The 17,162-nt window shown below is 56.4% G+C and overlaps 2 protein-coding genes across 6 annotated transcripts; one reads left to right on the forward strand and one right to left on the reverse strand.

Annotated features, from left to right (window-relative positions):
- Positions 1-3,670: 3,670 nt before the first annotated feature.
- PATL2 (PAT1 homolog 2) lies at positions 3,671-12,666 on the reverse strand. 5 transcript variants are annotated; one of them, XM_087743400.1, is made up of 19 exons: positions 12,173-12,666; positions 9,780-9,882; positions 9,270-9,592; positions 8,995-9,063; positions 8,819-8,884; positions 8,254-8,421; positions 8,053-8,139; positions 7,388-7,542; positions 7,170-7,253; positions 6,942-7,080; positions 6,707-6,816; positions 6,524-6,621; positions 6,109-6,236; positions 5,800-5,948; positions 5,395-5,554; positions 4,852-4,992; positions 4,664-4,761; positions 4,437-4,586; positions 3,671-4,031 (listed from the first exon to the last, which is right to left on the reverse strand). In XM_087743400.1, the coding sequence occupies exons 2-19, from the start codon at positions 9,832-9,834 to the stop codon at positions 3,992-3,994; spliced, it is 2,220 nt and encodes a 739-aa protein (XP_087599526.1). In that variant the 5' UTR covers positions 9,835-9,882; positions 12,173-12,666; the 3' UTR covers positions 3,671-3,991. The 5 variants fall into 5 exon arrangements, with proteins under 5 accessions (XP_087599526.1, XP_087599524.1, XP_087599523.1 ...); XM_087743398.1 differs by lacking the exon at positions 12,173-12,666 and adding an exon at positions 10,475-11,859 and having other exon boundaries at positions 4,667-4,761; XM_087743397.1 differs by lacking the exon at positions 12,173-12,666 and adding an exon at positions 10,475-11,859.
- Positions 12,667-12,807: 141 nt separating this feature from the next.
- Positions 12,808-15,991, forward strand: B2M (beta-2-microglobulin). Its single transcript, XM_009469719.2, has 4 exons — positions 12,808-12,961; positions 13,441-13,719; positions 14,222-14,256; positions 15,841-15,991. Exons 1-3 carry the CDS (start codon positions 12,892-12,894, stop codon positions 14,233-14,235), a joined length of 363 nt encoding a protein of 120 aa, XP_009467994.1. The 5' UTR covers positions 12,808-12,891; the 3' UTR covers positions 14,236-14,256; positions 15,841-15,991.
- Positions 15,992-17,162: the final 1,171 nt, after the last annotated feature.

Here is a 17,162-nt window from a genome sequence, read left to right on the forward strand (position 1 = left end):
CGCAATGACACAACGAGCCTCGGTCCCATCAAAACTCCAACGAAGATGGCCGTGTGTCACGTCCCACCTGGGGGAAGGGGTGACTAAGATTCGCAAATCCTCTTGGTGTGGATTAAGGTGAGCCAACGCTCAAGGTCCATACACAAACACCAGCATTAATGGAAAGCTTCTACAGAAACAAGTATCAAGTACAAATATTCGATATCCACCAGCCCTCTCACGATTATATCTACCCCAGCTACGCGGCTAAGCTGTGCGGCTTTATGGAAAATTGAGGTAGGCCATGCAGTACGTAACTACAATTTTACAATAACAACTCTAAGTTAAACTTAACAACCTTAGGAGAAGTGAAAGAGAGAAACAGAGAGAGAGGAAAGTAGAGGAGAATCACCAGTCCTGGATCAAACGTTGGACCTGCCAACGGGGGTATTTGGTGGGGAAAAGATGGCAAGAGAGAGTGGGAGTCCCTACTTACAGATTTCAGTCTCTGGAATTCTGGAACCTTCTCTCGTCCCAGTTCCAGGAGTGGTAGAGATACCAGTTGAATTAAGAGGGGAGACCAGTCAAACCAAGAGGAGTGATACCAGGACCCTCCCCCGTGTGGGGGAGATAAGAGCTTCACAGACTGTGGGGGATGGGGCCGAGGCAAGGCCAACCTGCCTTGGCAGGACTCCCTCCCTCACCCTCACTCCAGATACCATCCAGTCCTGGGTCCTAGCAACCATTGCTCTGCATTGTGGTTTTAGCACCAAGGCTGTTTGAGACATCTCGTTGTTTTGCACTAGAAGTTCTCCACACCATGGTTCCCTCAATACCCCAGCTGAGATGGCCATGGTCCCCTCAACAACCCAACCAGCGTCAGTCCCCTCAACAGCACAACCAAGATGGCCACGGTCCCCTCCACTGAAGGAACCCAACTGAGACCCAACGCCCCAACTGAGATAGCCATCAACCCCTCGATGCCCTAACCCAGACACCATGGTGCCTTTGATGTCCCAACCAAGATGGCCACAGATCCTCCGTGCCCCAGCTGAGGTGGCTGTGGTCCCTTCAACACTCCTACTATGACATCCACCCTCCCTTGAGTACCCAGAGGTGGCCATGGTCCCCCTCAGTGCCCTGACCAAGATGGCTGCAGTCCCTCAACACCTCAACCTGGGACAGCTGTCATCCCATCCACCCCCTGACCGGGATGGCTGCCTGTTCAGTTCGAGGGTTTCTGGGAGGAGCTGAAGAGAGTTGATGCTGCTGCAAACCACTTTGATCCTTCCCTCTCCCCACCTTTGATTCCTCCCCTAAAGAGCCTGTAATAAGTCTTGTGCAAGCCCAAAATGTTCTTCCCTGCATCCTAGTATGAATCCCATACCCCCCCACGACATCCCAGGATGAGCCCCACACCCTGAAGACATCCTAGTATGAGTCCCATACCCCCTAAGACATCCCAGGAGAAGCCCCACACCCTGAAGACATCCCAGGATGAGTCCTGTACCCCCCAAGACATCCCAGGATGAGCTCCACACCCTGAAGACATCCACAATAAGTCTTATAACTCCTGAGACATCCCAGGATGAGTCCCATATCCCTAAGACGGTGACTCCCCTTGGTCCAGCTGTTCACTCATGGTGATGGGTCACCACCACCTCACAGGGCTGGTGGCTCTTTCAGGACAGTGCCAAGAGAAGCCGGGCAGGGCAGTAGGTACAGCAGAGCCAGGTAAGACACCGTGGATTTTCGCCAGCTTTGGGTTAAGGGAGAAGACCCGGATGCAGATAAACCAGATGGGGTCCCTGAGCTGCTGGACACCTCTCAGCTGAATTAATTCACTGGGTGGTGCCCCAGGGAGAGGGTCTCTTTCTCCTGGCAGGAAGCGCTGAGGGGGCTGGTGGGTGGTGTGGGTCCCTTGGTCGTGGGAGAATAACCAAGACAGACAAATTTTCATTCTTTTATCTCAGCTGCTTCCTGCAACGAAGCAGCAAAGTCCAGTAAAGGCCTCCAACCCTTCTACATTGGAGCATTTTTGGTTTCGTACGTGATTGCAACCATGTCACACTTTCCTCCCCCATCTCCGCTGGCTCTCAGGCGAGAAGCGCTCTTGCTAGGTCTGTGCTCTGTTCCATTGCAAACCGAAAACATAACACGGCTTATCCTTATCTTGAAGGACTCGCTGGTGTCCTCCTCTCTTCCTGCAAATCAGTGAGCAGCTGCTAGTTCCCTTCTGTCTGAAATTGTCTCTAGGGTTTGCAGTGGCAAGGTACATCCTTTTGCTTACAGGTGGGTCACCATGCAGGTATTGTCCCAGATTGCCTCGATGGGTTAAAACTATGGGTTTCACCCCGACGACAACCTGCTAGTGTCACTCTTTTGAAGTGCCATAGCAGTAGATGGCTAAGGATGCACAGTGACGAACATAGCTGTCCCAAAGAAGAACTTTCCAACAAAGTACAAGGAGCAAGTGGAGAAGGATTTGAACCTGCTTTTGGCAAGCCTGATTTTGAGGGCAGAGGAAAGGCTGTAGGACACCACGATGAGCAGGAGAGACATCAGGATAACAAAAGCAGCTGCCAGAATGATCTAGAGCTCCTTCCAGCTGGACCTCGCACCCTTTTAGATGATTGACAGCCTACACTTCACTTCTAGCATGAAGGGCAGGAGTCCCTCTTGGGTCCTGCATCACATCTGCAGCACCTCTTCTCTTTGTACAGCTGTCTTCAGGCATCTCAGTTGCTCCTCTGAAGTGTGTTTCAGAAGCTGAGATGTGAGCTGTCTTGATAAGCCATGGAGATAAATCCCACCCAACTGCTCAGCCATACTGGTCACATCCATATTTTCTGCAAATTCTCCATGTGCATTAGTTTGACCTCTGGAGGATGTCAGTTTAAAGGAATAGTTTCATCTGCTCTGATCTACATGGGGTTGGAGCTTAGGCACATATGAGGGAGAGAAGTTTCTGGTGCAAGCCTCTTTTGAATATACACCTGGCTTTGGGTGTCAAGTTTAGACCTCTGGAGGGGCATCCAGGTGCTTAGGCACAGGTGTCCTAGGCTCAGATGTCCCATAGGATTAGGGGAAATCCCACCATATAGCCCTGGAAGCAAGACAGGAGCCACAAAGATTTGTACAGTGAGACCAGACGCTGCACCTAGGCACCAACCCCTGAGCCCTAGATGCAGAAGTGAGGGTCAGCTTGTGGTAGTCATGGTCAGTTAAAGTGGCTCAAGAAAGATGCTTCAAGGTACTTCATCACAACCATGCCTGCAAGCTTTTAGACTAATTAGCCTTTGAGAGCTCAGCAGAGAGAAGAGGTGCTTTATTACCCATTCATGAATGTTCAAGATTCCCCACATCCTCCCCCTGTGCACCCGGATGTGCCCTCCTGCACACACAGATCTTTCCTTTCCCCTCCAGGCAAGCTCTGACCCCATCTTCCCCACCACACCCCTTTGCTTCCAGCCCATTCCTCTCCCTGGGGGCTCAATGCCCCTCTGTCCCCAGCCACATGGGTCCTCTGATCCCCTCCGCTCTGCTTTCTCCTCCATCCCCCTTTATCCTCTTTCTGGGTCCTCTGTGCATTCCTCCCTGCTTCTCCTTCCCCCTCTACTGTGCACTCGGATGCCCACCATTGCTGACCGGGGGTCTCCATGCCCAGAAGCTGCCCACAGGAGCTGGAGGAGCTTGTTCATCACCTTTTTATTTTATTTCAAGTGCTGTACACAAAGTCACTCACCCCCAGGTGCTCCCAGCGCCCCTGTGCAGACCCTGCCTCCGACACCCGCTGTGATCCAGCACTCACTGCTGCTGGGTGCGAGGCCAAAATAAGTTACCCGCCTCCCCGTGCCCCAGGCACCGGGGCAGGTCGGCCCTCGAGCACCGGCCCTGCCAGTGCCCAGTTCACCCAGAGTGCCCCGCACCAGGGTAAGTGTTTGCTTCGAAAAATCAAAGTCGCAGCGTTGGGCCCTGCCCGTTCCCAGCACCCATCCCCAGCTCCTGGGGCTCAGCACAGCATGGCAGCCTCCGATGGCAGTGGGGAACACCTGCAGGGAAAGGACAAGGTTGGAGCATCAGGTTGTCACACTCGCACTGCTGGCAGCTGCCTGAAGCCCACCTGCCCAACCACCGAAGGGTGCCCTAGAGCTGCTGGCTAAATTGCTGGGGGGATCCCCCCAGCTTTTCGCCCCCCAGTTTGATTCATCCCACAGGGACATGCCATCAAGGTGTGGTGAACCTGATGAAAATGCAAAACTTAGCACCAGCCGGCACGGTCCCAGGATTGCTGAAACCAGGAGTGAAGCCACAAGGATCAGCTCAGCCCAGTGGATGTCTGGAGACTTGTGTCCAATGGGGTCCCCAGGGGGACAGAAGCAGCGAGCCCCCAGTGCCATCCACTGCATCTGAGGGATCCCTGGCAGAAGCAGGGAGCCGTGCCAGGCGGTACTCACTCCATCTTGGCTTCCAGGTGGTGGATGGTCTGCTTGTCCAGGTAGCGGCAGAAGAGTGAGAGAAGGTTGCTGGGCAAGAAGAGAGGCTCCACCAGTGAGGCCTTAGGCACTTGTGACAGCTCCCGGGCAACCAGAAACACTGTGTCTGTCCTGGGGGCATCAACGCAAGGGGTTGAGCACCCCACCGGCTGGTGAACCTCAACCCCGTCGTTCGCACAGCCCCTCACCACATCTCGAAGTCGCCACTGCATGGCTCCAGCGGCACGTCAGAGGACAGCAGCCTCTCGCCGTGGCTCAGCAGGGAGTAGAGCAAGGAGATCCCAAACTGCAGGGAAGCACCAGGAGGAGTGTCACAGCCAGCGGCGGTGGCACCCTAGGGACACCACACAGCTCTGCCCTCCTTGGGGCCACTGACCTGGTTCTTCAAGGCCATGGCGAGGGGGAGCTCAGGGGACTTGGGCAGAGGCCTGGTCATCTCCTGCAGGACCTCAATGAGTTTGCTGAAGGTCATCCTGCCCACCACCTCATTCAATGGGCTGTAGAGCAGGGGGAGAGACTGGGCAGGGCAGAGGGGAGAGCAGGGATCTGAGACTGTTTGACCCATCATGGCCACAGCCCCACCCCTGAGCCCCATCCCAACACCTCAGGGGGATGCAAGGGTCAATGCTGCACCCCCCAGGGGTGGGACACACACACACTGCCACCAGGGCTGCTTTAACCTCTCCTATAGACCTTTCTCCTGCTCCTGAGGGAAGGAAACAGGCTCTTGCCTGATGTCACCCCCACCAGCTGCCTGGCCATTGCTGGCCATTGCCTGGCCATCCACCCCCTGCTGGAAGGACCCAGCAAGATGGGCCCCCCCATTGCCCAGGGTGCCCTCCCTCCCCCCCCCCCCCCCCAAGAGCAACAGGGGAAGGAAGCAGCCCAGGATGCCTCTGCCCTGGCTGGAGGTGCTCGCCTCATCCAACACGTCCTTCTTCATGAGGAAGGGCAGGTGGTGGGTGATGGTCAGCAGGATCTTCTCTGCTTGCTCCCGGGTCAGGTGGGGCAGCAGCCGGGCTGTGAGCTTCTTGCCTTTCTGCACACACAGGAGTTGCAGGAATTCATCCTCTGTCTCCCTGGGGAGGAAGGCTCCATTGGCACAGATCCGAGGGACCTGTAGCATCTCTGGCCATCCAGAAGGACCAGCATCAGCTCCAGTGCAGGATGAGGCTCACAGGCAGGGTCAGCACAGGCCATGGTGACACTCAGAGGACTGGATCCAACCCTCGCTGTCACCCTGAACTACTCATCCATGGCCATCTGAGCCCAGCAAGGACCAGGATGTGTCACCTGCTCCCCTGTCCCCATGGCACAAACTCACTCTTCAGTGCTGCAAGCCCTGATTTTCAAGGCTTGGTAGATATGCTCCACTTCTTGGCTCTTCTGCTCCTGACAGCAGGGCTGCTGCTCCTCTAGGGCGAGAGAAATCTTCCGCTGCATCTCCTCCACTTCCAGCAGCTGCAGGAAGAGCTGGAGAAGCCACATGGGGGTTAAGGAGGCAGCTTAGAGCATCCTCTACCTGCCAGTTATCCAGGACCTCTGCCCAGGCAGATATCCCCTTGCAGAGCTCCTCGGTTGAAAACCAAGCATCTGCATCATCCCGTCTTGCCCCAAATCGTGACTCACTCACCTTCTCAATCCTGTGCAGTGCCCAAAGCCGGTGGCTCCCCGCAGCCTTCAGGAGGGGAGAAAGGAAGGCACAACAGTTACAGCCAGCACCAGACACCACCGCCAGCAGAGCACTGGGCCAGCTGCTCCCTGGGGATCAGAGGCGGCTTCAGGATACAGAGCAATCCCATGGGGAGGCCACGGCCAGCTCCACCTGCCCAGAGCCCCATCCCACCCCTCGGCAGGGGAGAAGCTGCCATTGCTGAGGCAGCACCCACTCCAACTGCGCACCCCATCCTGCAGCTCAGGGCAGCATCCATTCTCGGTCGCAGCAACTCCTAAGGCTTCTGCTAAAGCTGCTCCAGGGCCTGGGGAAAGCTCAGAGCGGCATCCCCAGGCATCCAAGGCACCAACCTGCCCAGCTCCCCCTCACCTACCTCCTCCACGAGGGCATGGTGCACAGCATCGATGGCCCGGCGAGGGCTGTAGCAGGTGGACACCGCGACCTGGCCCAGTGAGCCTGCGATGCGCACCACTGGAAGAGAGATGGGACATGGTGAGACCACATCCCACAGCCCCTCAACCTGGCCCCCCACCCCAGGCCCTCACCGGAGTCATACGTCTCCACTTTCTGGATGAATGGCGTGACCAGCTTGGGGGGCTCCTGCTTGTTGCGCCGGCCGAGCAGCTCTTCCTCCGCTTGTTTGCGCTCCAGCCGCTGGTAGTACGTCTGTAATGACAGGCGTACCCAGTAGAGCAGCCACCATGAGCCCGGACACTCTCTGGCCCCTAAAGGGATAAAGCCCCAACCCCGAGGAGCAGGATGACCCACTGGTGCTGCCAGCAGGAGCTCACCTGGTAGTAGTAGTCATCATCCATGTTCTCGCTCTGCAGCTGGATCATCTCCACCTTGACGACCCAGTCCTTCTCCTTGGAGGTCATCAGCCCAGCATAAGGGTCCACTTTAGGAGACCACAACTTTTTGGGGGACATGCTGGCATGGGAGAATATCACAGCCTGCTGTGACTGCCCAGAGCCTCCACCACCACCACGCAGCTTCCCAGGGACCCGGGACCCCTTTACCTCTGCACCTGCCCGCCTTGCTGCTGCCGCTGGGTCAGGATCCGCTGGTGCTGGGGGTGCAGCTGCGTCATATGGCTGGGTGTGCTGCAAGGGAGACCAGGCCGAGGTTGGGGATTCAGCATCCACACTAGAGCCGTCCCCAGAGGCGGGACACCCCCCCAGCTACTTTGCAGGGGGCCTCCGGTCCCACCCAGGCACCTCACTCGCTGTTCTGCTACCTGAGGTTCAGCTGGTGGCTGGCTGATGGACTGAAGAAGAGAGCGGGGTCCAAAGAGGGAGCTGTAGGACCAAAGTGCATGGCAAGAGGCCGCGGCGGGCTGCTGATGTTGGGCAACATGGGCTGGAAAGGGGTTGGAGCTGTGTACCCTCCAGTCTGGAGAGGAAAAGAGAAGCATTCAGGTGTCTGAGCCTTCTACTCCGAGAGTCCCAGAGGGGTCTGCCAGCTCCATGCTGGCTTCTGGTTCCCATCCTCACAGGGGCCGCCCTCTCCCTCCACGGAGGAGACACGCGTGGGGCACCATGGCGAGGTGATACCCTCCAGGATCCGGCTGCTGAGGCTGGGCAAGGCAAGGGGACCCTAGTGTCACCAGGGACTGCACGCCCCAGGTCCATCACCAGTGTCCCAGCGTGACGCGAAGCACACCACCATGCCCTGTGCAGGTCCCATGGGGACATCAGGACAAATAGATTTATGAAGCAACGGCTACACTGGTAGCTCCGCTTTCCCCATTGGCAAGATGCCAGAGACGTGCACTCAGGATCAGATGGAGCTGCAAAGTCTGCCCTGGATGACAGAGCTTTGGGGAGGCACCAGCCCTGTCCCCTGCCACTCCAGGGCCACCTCAGAAAGGACACAGTGGTGGCTCACAGCTTGCTGCGTTACCTGGTTGGAAGCAAAGAGTGGAGAGGGTCTGCGAGCTGGCGTGAAGGGCCGAGGGGAGCATGGGGAGCGAGGCATCAGAGGTGACTGCTGCAGGGCAGGAGATGGGAGGCGTCACTGGGACAAGCCTGTCCTCAAGGCTGCACCTCTGGGGAGGGGAAGGCAGAGGAAGAGGGGACGTAAAAGCCCTCCAAAACCCGTTACCTGCTGGAGAAAGCGCTGGGGGAAGGACTTGGGGGACATCAGTCTGAAGTCAGGTCGCTTGAGCCGGGGAGACCCCCCATAGCCCCTCTGCATGGGGGAGCCGAGGAAGTCGAGGGCCACATTGGTGGATGGTGGAGGCCTCTCCAGGACCTGGAGGATGGCTTTATCCTGTGGGGAGGAGGCAGCAGGAGATGGGAACGGGGCCCAGCTGGGATCGATTTAGCTCCCCCAGCACTGGGCAGCTCACCAAAGCCTTTGGTTGTTGCTCAACCAGACCACGCACTGGCCAGGCTCCCATCCTGGTGGCATGCAACAGCAGGGGACCCACAGGCATGGGGGTTCCGGTCCCCCCAAACTCAACAGCTTTGCCTTCAAACCCAGGCTCTGCTTAGGGTGGGCACCTCTGCCCACAGCCTTGGCACCCAAGAGACACATCCTTGCACCTCCAGAACTACGATGAGGCTTTGGAGATCCCCTAGACACTCCAAATCACCTGCATGACCCTTGGCCCAGGGTAGCAGGGAGCCCTCAGCTGCTCCCCGAGGGCCTGGCTGGGGCTACCTACCTCCAGCACATGGTGGGGCGGGATGCTGCCGGGGCAGGAGCCCCACACCATGGGATCCATCGCCAGCTGGAAGACAGGGAGATAGTCAGCATGGGGAAGAAGGACAGGAGGAGAGGGGCAGGAGACACTGCAGGGGCTGCTTAGCCTCATCACTGGATGGGAGGAGACATTTTTACCATGTCCTCTTTGCCAAACTCTGCCCAGCAAGCACCAATCCTACTGTCCAGCACCGCTGAGTCCTGGCTCTGCAAGCAAAGAAGAGGTTACAGGCACTTATTCAGCCCTGGCACAGCAGGTCTTCCTCCCTTGGGCAGGGACCAAACTACCCCCTGGTGCCCTCTGTGGGGTAGGACCCACAGGTGTGGGGATAGAAGGGGGAGCAACGGGTCCCTGCCAGTCCCTCTGCCCACCAGCCAGGCATGGGTCCCCTCCCTCTCCACTCCCGCATCACCTCCAGTGTGGGTTTGCTCTGCACGGCTCTCATCACCGCTGGGTCTCCCAGGTTGTTGGGCTCCTCACAGGGCTCCTGGTCTTCCTCCTGTTCCTCAGTCCCCAGCTCTTCCTCCTCTCCCTCCAACTCAGAGACAACCTGCTCGACCTCCGGCTCCATCCCACCTTCTTCCTGGGGCTCTCCCAGCTCCTCTGGCTGCTCAGCCGCTCCAGGCCCTGGTTCCCCCTCAGCCTCCATCTCCTCTGCCACTGCTTTGGCCAGCTCAGAGCTTGTCTCCAGAGGCATCAGGGGTCTTGTGGTGTCCTCCTCAGTAGAGTCTCGGTCTTGGAGGCGGGAAGCAGAGCACATCAGGGTGGGTGAGAGCCTGGGCAGTGCCCACTGGGGTCCCTGCTCCCAACCCAGCTCCTCACCAGGCAGGAGGACACCTTCCTCACCCCCCCCCTCCATCCTCCTCACCCTGTTGAGTGCTGGCTGATCTCCCTGACCCTGGGGGCTCCCCTGAGATCTTACCTAACCCAAAAGTCATCTCATTGTACAGGTCGAGCTCTTCGTCCTCCTCAGCCATCTCCTCCAGCAGAGGCGCATCTTCCACCAGCAGGTAGTCCTCAAGGATCTGGAGTCGAAAGCAACAGGGTCCCCGCTAAGGGAGACAGGCAAGGGTGGGATAACCCTAACCTGCTCCCAAGTGGGGAGGCACCCAACTTCCCCCCCACCCTGCTGGTGGTGCCAGGCAGACCCCAGGGCCCATGGGTGCTCCGCAGCTGGCAAGGGAAGAGCAGGAGCCACCAGCACTACCAGCAAGGGCAGGACCCACTGGCTCAGAGCAGGATAGGAGCCCACTGAAGTCTGTTGGGACCAGGGCTGTGGCCGCCCAGAGGTGACGGTGGCCCCTGCCAGCGCAGCGGATGCCAGCATAAAACAGCACCAGCGTGGTTAGTGCTAAGGGACACCATTAGGCTTCAGAGTGAACGCCCTGCTAGCAGGGCAAGAACAGCACCCGAGCACAAGGCAGGGAAGGACACCCCACTAGCACCTCCGAGACGGTGTCTTCTCCAGTACCGACCGCTCCCGGGAGAGCCAGCACCGGGAAGGGCGGCCCCGGGAGAGCCGGCACCGGGGGGGGGGGGCGTAACCCGGGGCAGCAGGAAAGGAGGCGGCCCCGGGGACGGGCCAGCACACCAGGGCGGAGCAGGGCGGGCACTCACAACCGGCTCGCCGCCCTCCGCCATACCGCGGCACCGCCCGCCCGCCCGCGTCCCTCTACAGGGCCGGGCTGGCCCCGCCGCCGCCTTTTACGGACCGCTGCCGTTCCGCCGGCACCGCGCCGCCGCGCATGCGCCTGCCGTACAGCATGGCGGCGCCCGGCGGCGTCCGACGCCTGCGCAGTCTCTCCGCCCCACCCCCTCGGCTAGGCCCCGCCCACGCGGGGCAGGGATGGGGGTGGCGCTGGGGGGGGAAGAGGAGGCTGAGGTTTAATGACCCCGCCCGCGAAAGGGACTGCAAAGCTGCAAACGCCTGCGTTTTTCAGGGCGCAGAAACCCCCAGCCCGGCTTTTTCCACTGCTCTCGTTGCTCTCTGCCAGCCAGGGCGTCTTCCGAACCCCAACCCCTTTGAGCGGTCATGGAAAACCAGTGGGACGTGGTCGGTCCAGCTGGAAGCGTGCCTTGGAGATGTACAGCAGCGGATTTGAAGGCAGAGGGAAGCAAAACTAAGGCAAGGACACTGTAAATCTCTGCGTCCCGCGAAGCGCAGCGGGCTGCCCTCATCCCCCTGCATGCTGGGGGTGCCTCGGTTGTGTTAGACCTCACCCACTCCTTAAATATTTCTCCCTGCTAATAAAAGCAGAAGTGCCCTAAAAAAGAAAGATTTGGCTGTTCGAATCAAACCAGCCTGGCTTTTTAGAAACATCACGTGCTTCTAAACTCATGGTTCAGCTTCTCTTTACAGGGAAAGTCTGCCAGGCGTTGCTGGTTATGGCAGAGTCATCTCCAGGAATTCCCATCCCAACAGGGAGTGCCTGGTGCCAGCACAGAGAAAGTATCTGTGTCCTGCAATCAGCTATTTGTGTAATTAATCCTCCCTGAGCCAAGGGGATGGCTCACCTGGGCAGAGCCAGACTAGCCTGTGAGCCGGGCTCCAAGGCAGTGACCCCCAATGCCAGCTCAGCTGCCGACACAGCAGTTAGCATTTATTTCTGCGAGAGCCCAGAGGTCCCTGACAAGGCTCTGGCAACAGCTGTGTCCCCTTATCTCAGAGCAAAAACACTCAATATCAGCTGCGTGGCCACTGGCGCCGCTCACCGGGCTGCCAGGAAACCGAGCAAGAGCTCAGCTCAGAGCTTGTCCAGTGGGGCTTGATAACGAGTATTTGCAGGTTTTTTCTTTGCTCAGTCTCCACTGCCTTTGGGTGGGAGATGTTCTCTGTGCGTGCTTTATTGATTTAAAGATAGGTCTTTAAATGGGATGTATTAAGATGGCAACTCTTGAAGGGGCTCAGTGTTAGAGGAGCTCCATAACTGCTCTTTTCTTCCCACTAGTCGTGACTTTCCTTTCTTTTATCTCTTTTTTTTTTTTTTTTACTTTTGAATCTTTATGCAGCTAGATGGAGAACAATATATGTCTGCTTCCCAGTCTGAAACAGTGACTCTGAAGATAAGCAGTACATGACCTGTAGGACCACAAGCAGACAAGCTCCTAGGTGTATAAAATATCTATGTGCTCTTTAATACTGATTCATCTTCCTTTTCTAACCTTGGTTTTCTTAACGCTGCTATTCAAAGCTGCTGTACTTCTCTAAGCAGTGCCTGCAGTGTTACAGAGCCATACAGAGGTGTACCTTGCCTAGCTGGGCTACTGTGCTAATAGCTTTTCTAGAGGAGGCACCAGAAAACCCAGCTCTTTGACCTTTGGGTTCTTGTGTTTGACGTCGGGGAGTCCATGCTGCGCTCGAATGGCAGAGTCAATCCATCCTGCAGCCGCCGGACTGAGACGCTGATGCACAGGCTTCGAAAGAACGCAAGCCGAGGTTCAGAAAGGAAGATGGCCAGGCTGCGCCAGCGTTCGCTGTTGGCGTAATACTGGCCCTGGCTGCAAAATCCCCCACAAGAGGTGGTTTTTACCCCCCTTTTGGTGAGAAGTGGGAGCCACTTGAGCACCTTGTAGCCCTGCTCCGTGACCTGCTCCCGGCGGGGGGGTCCTGACCGCAGGCGTCCGGCTCAGGGCCCGGGGGAGCAGCGGCTGGGGTCCGGTGCCACCTCATGCCTTTGATGCCTCCATCCCTGAGGTGAAGGCCAACGGTGGGGCAGGAGAGGCCCCAGGACGGGGCAGGCCGGGCCTAGGGCATAGCAACAGCCTCACCCGCGGCCGGGCACCGTCGGGGGGCAGTGGGGCGGCTCCGGGCCCGCCAAGGCCCGGGCGGTGCCTTAGACCCGAACCGAAAGCGAAAACCATACTGCCGGCGGGCGAGCTCGCGCAACCTCTCAGCTCCCTCTCAGCCTGGAGACTGCTGACGCGTTAGCTCTTCCGCACTGCGATTGGCCGGGCGCGGCAGAGGCTATAAAAGGCGGCGGACGAACGGGGCGGGCTAGTCTGTGTGGGGAGCGGAGCCGGGGCGGGTGGCGGCCATGGAGCTGTTGGCGAAGGTGGGGGTCCTGGTGCTGATCGTCGCGCTGGTCGGCCTGGGGAAGGCGGATGGTGAGTGGCCGGGGCGGCGTGAAGGGCCCTGCGGGGAGCGGGAGGGGCCCGGTACCGGTGGCGGGGGGAGGCTGTGAGGGGCCCGGTACCGGTTGCCGGCGGTGGGGAGGGGGGCTGTGTTGCGCCTGGTACTGGTTACTGGTGGGGCGGGGGGCTGGGAGGGGCCCAGTACTGGTTACCGGCGGTGGGGAGGGGGGCTGTGAGGCGCCTGGTACTGGTTACTGGGGGGGCAGAGGAGCCCACTACCAGTTACCGGTGGTGGGGAGGGGCTGTGAGGGGCCCGGTACCGGTTACCGGCTGGGGGGGGGTGGGGCGCTGTGAGGGGCCCGGTACCGGGGAGGGGGATGGTGAGGGCCCTGGTACCGGGGCGAAGGTGCTGTGAGGGTACTGGTTACTGTGCCCGGGCGGGTGGGCGCTGGCTTCCCCGAGATGGTGCCTGCTGCAGCCCTGCTCCTCATCACCCCCTTCCCCCCCTCCAGAGCCACCGAAGGTGGAGGTGTACTCCCGCAAACATGTCTCGCCCGGAGAAGAGAACACCCTCAACTGCTTCGTGAGCGGCTTCCACCCTCCGAAGATCGATGTCTCCCTCCTCAAGAACGGGGAGCCCATGAGCGGTGTGAAGTACACAGACATGTCCTTCAACGACAAGTGGTATTTCGAGCGCCTGGTGTATGTGCCGTTCACCCCCAAGAAGGGCGATGTCTACGTTTGCAGGGTGGACCATTCCGCCTTCAGGGAGCCGCAGTCATTCCGATGGGGTATGGCATGCCTTCCTCTTCAAGCTTTGCCACCGTTTGTGTGCAGAAGCCAGAGCTCATTAATTTGTAGCCCAGCGTCTCTGTTTCCCTTCTCAGGAAACACAGTGTTATAACAGGGTAGATTTTGAAGGTCTTGTGCTACAGATGGAAAAGTGGTTTCAGCTGGGCTGCTGAAAAGACTGTGAAAGAGTTTGTTCGTAGCAGGCAGGGAAGACATGCCTTGGTGTTATCTGTAGGTATTTTGGTTATGCTGTGTCTGATGACTCTATGGTCAATGGGTCATGCAGTGAGTTTTGGCTTTATATTTGGTGAATATAAAGAAGCATATAGCGGTGGGGACCAATCATGGTGACCCAGCCTGCTGCAGCAAGGAGACAGCCAAGCAAGGGCAGCTTTCTGGTTGCTGTACTGGGTTGTTTCCAGCAGGGGTGGGCTTGTGGTGGTGGGTGAGAGGGGGTGCTGTTTGCCCCGAACCCTAATGCTCTCCCCTTCTTTCTTGCAGAGGAAGACTTCTAAGCTGAGTCTGGGATAATCATGGTGAGTTACAATGATGCTCCATGCGGTGCTGGTGAGGAGAATGTGGATTGCTTTCTGTGGGGGGAAGTCTGTAGCTTGCAGAGTTGAGGACCAAAAGCAACCACCAAAAAAACCAACCCACCCATATCTATAGTGTTGCTGCTGATTGGGGGCAAGGCTGTTTCCACACCCTTCTACCCACTGTTTTGGCCAGTTCTCAGCCACACCTTGCCTACAAGAGTCTCCTTTGCTCAAAAGAAAGGAGCCCCTTGGAGCAAAACCTCCCTGCATGTTTTTGGTGTGTCTGCCAGATATTGTTCAGAGTTGTCACGTGTCCTCTAGTGCTTCTTCAGTCCCTGCAGTGCTGTCTTCCCTCTGGTGAGGAGGAAGTTGCCATACCTGGAAATCCCCATGACCTGGGGGGAGGCAGGCTGGTTAACCCTGCAGCAGGCAGCCTGTCGGCTCGGTAATGTGGGATTTATGAGGCACAGATCAGTGCCTTGCTGCCAGACCAGAAGCAGTCTCGGTTCACTGGTGTCCCACAGTCTGAGTGCTCCGGGTACTTCCAACTATCTGGGCATAACTGATCTGGATTTAGCAATTGGGAAGTACTAGTTTAACCCTTGAAAGGGAAAAGAAAACTAAAAGTACATGGCCTAGATGACATAGTTGCAATGCTGGTTGAAACGTCTTAGTTATGTAGCCTGGTAGAGGCTGGATAATTATTAACTGCACCCAGGACAAGCCTTGGCAAGACCTCACTTGAAATGCCCTCCACATTGGACCAGAAGAATGATATTGATTGCTTTTAGACAGTCAGAATGATGAGTCAAATGAACTCTGTAAATCAGAAAAACTGCCTTGGGCATTTCTTCTTGGGAAGATGTAGATGGATCGGAGTCCTTTACTTGTCGCTGTCTAGAGCTGCTCTCCCTCTAAAGCTCTCCAGCCCTTCCTTGCTGTAGAGCAGCAAAGACTCGGAGGGGTGTTAGGCTTTCAGAGACAAGAGAAAATGGAGGTCAGTTGACCATCTTTCTAGTGGGGGAGAACAGAAGAAGATAGATATACTCTTAATTTGTAGCAGAAAAGCTGAGGTGTGATATTGGGGGCGGGGGAAAGGCCCAAGAGATCCCCCAGAGCCAAAAATTGTTGGATTGGAAGGAGATTTAGAAGGGGTGCTCTAAGTGCTTAAATATTTGCTTCTAACTGCCAACTGAGATGGGATGCTGAGGTAAAGGGACCTGTGATTTGATACAGTACAGGCATTTCTAGGTAACAGAGCTCTGAAAAATTACATACAGCCACTCTTATGGTTTGTCACTTGCTTTTATGGAAACCTGGCCCCAGGGCAGGGTCTGAGGTGTGCTGTGCCCACGCGGCAGTGTGGCATGCAGCGGCTTTGGTGGCACATTGGCATGAAAGTCATCGATGATGAATAATGCCAAGCGTGGCTGGAGGTGGGATGTTGGTGACTTTGCTACAGAGTCTGGAGTCTCCGCCTCTGCAGTTGGAGTTCCCTTGTGGAAAACACTTTTTTTTCCTAAAATAATTACAGTTGGAGGTGTGAACAGAGTGACTGATGTCAATCTCCTTTCCCCCATGCAGGTCTGAAGAATTCTGCCTTGCAAATCTGAATCATCTTGAGCTTCTGTCCTTCACATCTCACTTGTGGATATGATGAAGAAGAGCAATAGTCTTCATTGCAGAATTCCTTCTTTAATAAAGCTTATCATTAAAATATCATTTACCCAAAGCAGTATGCAAGCTAGGCTGTTTTTTTGAGCATAGCTATAAATGTCCACATTACTAATTAAAAAAACAATTATAGCTCTTCAATGCTCTGAACTGTACAGGATTTTTATCTAAATAAAATTGAGTGGAGTCCTTAAAAGTGTTTCTTCAGAGTCATTTGACAACCCAAGCTGATTTCACGGGCTCAGATAGTCACTGGGTCGTGGCTGGATCTGGAGGGTATTGGCACCATGCTTGGGTGCACTTTTTTATCCTGCTGGGAAGGTGCAGGAATGCTTTTCCACAAAAAAAAAAAAAAAAAAAAAAAAAATTAAAGGTTTACGTGGGATCTGCCTGGCCACAGGCTCCTGAGTTGCTCTGAAGGGATGGCACAAGGTTAAAAAAAGGGACAAAGTGACCTTGGGGACACTGGGTCTGATCTTAAGGCTGGGTGAGAGGAAAAGAAGTGATGGGCAGGATGCGGTGTCCACTTCAAGGGGGAGAACTCCAGCTGATGATTCTCAGGGGTGCACGGTGTAAAGCTGGGCTGAGGGGAAGCAGGCATGCATGTCAGTGAGTTTAACTTCTCTTTTGCAAGCAGCTGACCCCATGGAGAAGCCCTGCGTCTTCTGCCACACCTCAGGGATTTGATGGCCCTATCCCAAAATGGTGCTACCCTAGAACCCGGCAGCCTGCCTTTATGTCATGAGGAATTCAGTATGATCACTTGGTGACTGTTGGATCAAGGAAGATCTCATCAGTGCAGATCTTGTGTATGTATGTGAACAAGGATTCCTGGCAACCCAGTGGGTGTGATCTATCGCATGTCTCTTCTTGGGTGTATTAAGGTTTGCTGTGACTGGTGTCACAGAACACCCACTTGAGATTTTGAGGGATCTTGGCTTGTTTCATAGATTTTATCCATTAAAACAGCATTTTCTGTGATGTACAAGAATAATAACTGTCCTGTGCAAACCTCTGGCTTTTCTTGAAAAGACATATACCTCAAAGACAAATTCTGTGCTACAAGTGACACTTTGCTGTGGTGAAGGGAGCAGTTATGGGGACTTTGCACTCACCAGGGGAGCATTCAAACCAGGAGAGGTGAGGATGTCATGGCAGGGTGATCGTGCAAAGCGCTCATCACGCAGCTTGTGACCCAGTGTGGGGTGGCAGGACTCACCAGAGCCACCATG

Source organism: Nipponia nippon, unplaced genomic scaffold (genome assembly GCF_047370975.1).
Source record: "Nipponia nippon isolate SJK-2023a ecotype South Korea unplaced genomic scaffold, ASM4737097v1 scaffold_9, whole genome shotgun sequence".
Taxonomy (NCBI): domain Eukaryota; kingdom Metazoa; phylum Chordata; class Aves; order Pelecaniformes; family Threskiornithidae; genus Nipponia; species Nipponia nippon.

Bases quoted from the DNA above. Each gene is read 5' to 3' on its own strand.
- PATL2 (XM_087743397.1), bottom strand. From the start codon at position 10,498: ATGGCGGAGGGCGGCGAGCCGGTT. The intron at 9,883-10,474 runs GTGAGTGCCCGC...TTTCGACTCCAG, and splicing joins CGGAGGGCGGCGAGCCGGTT to ATCCTTGAGGACTACCTGCT. The intron at 7,254-7,387 runs GTAGCAGAACAG...TCTCCCTTGCAG, and splicing joins AGCCACCAGCTGAACCTCAG to CACACCCAGCCATATGACGC.
- B2M (XM_009469719.2), top strand. From the start codon at position 12,892: ATGGAGCTGTTGGCGAAGGTGGGGGTCCTGGTGCTGATCGTCGCGCTG. The intron at 12,962-13,440 runs GTGAGTGGCCGG...CCCCCCCTCCAG, and splicing joins CGGCCTGGGGAAGGCGGATG to AGCCACCGAAGGTGGAGGTG.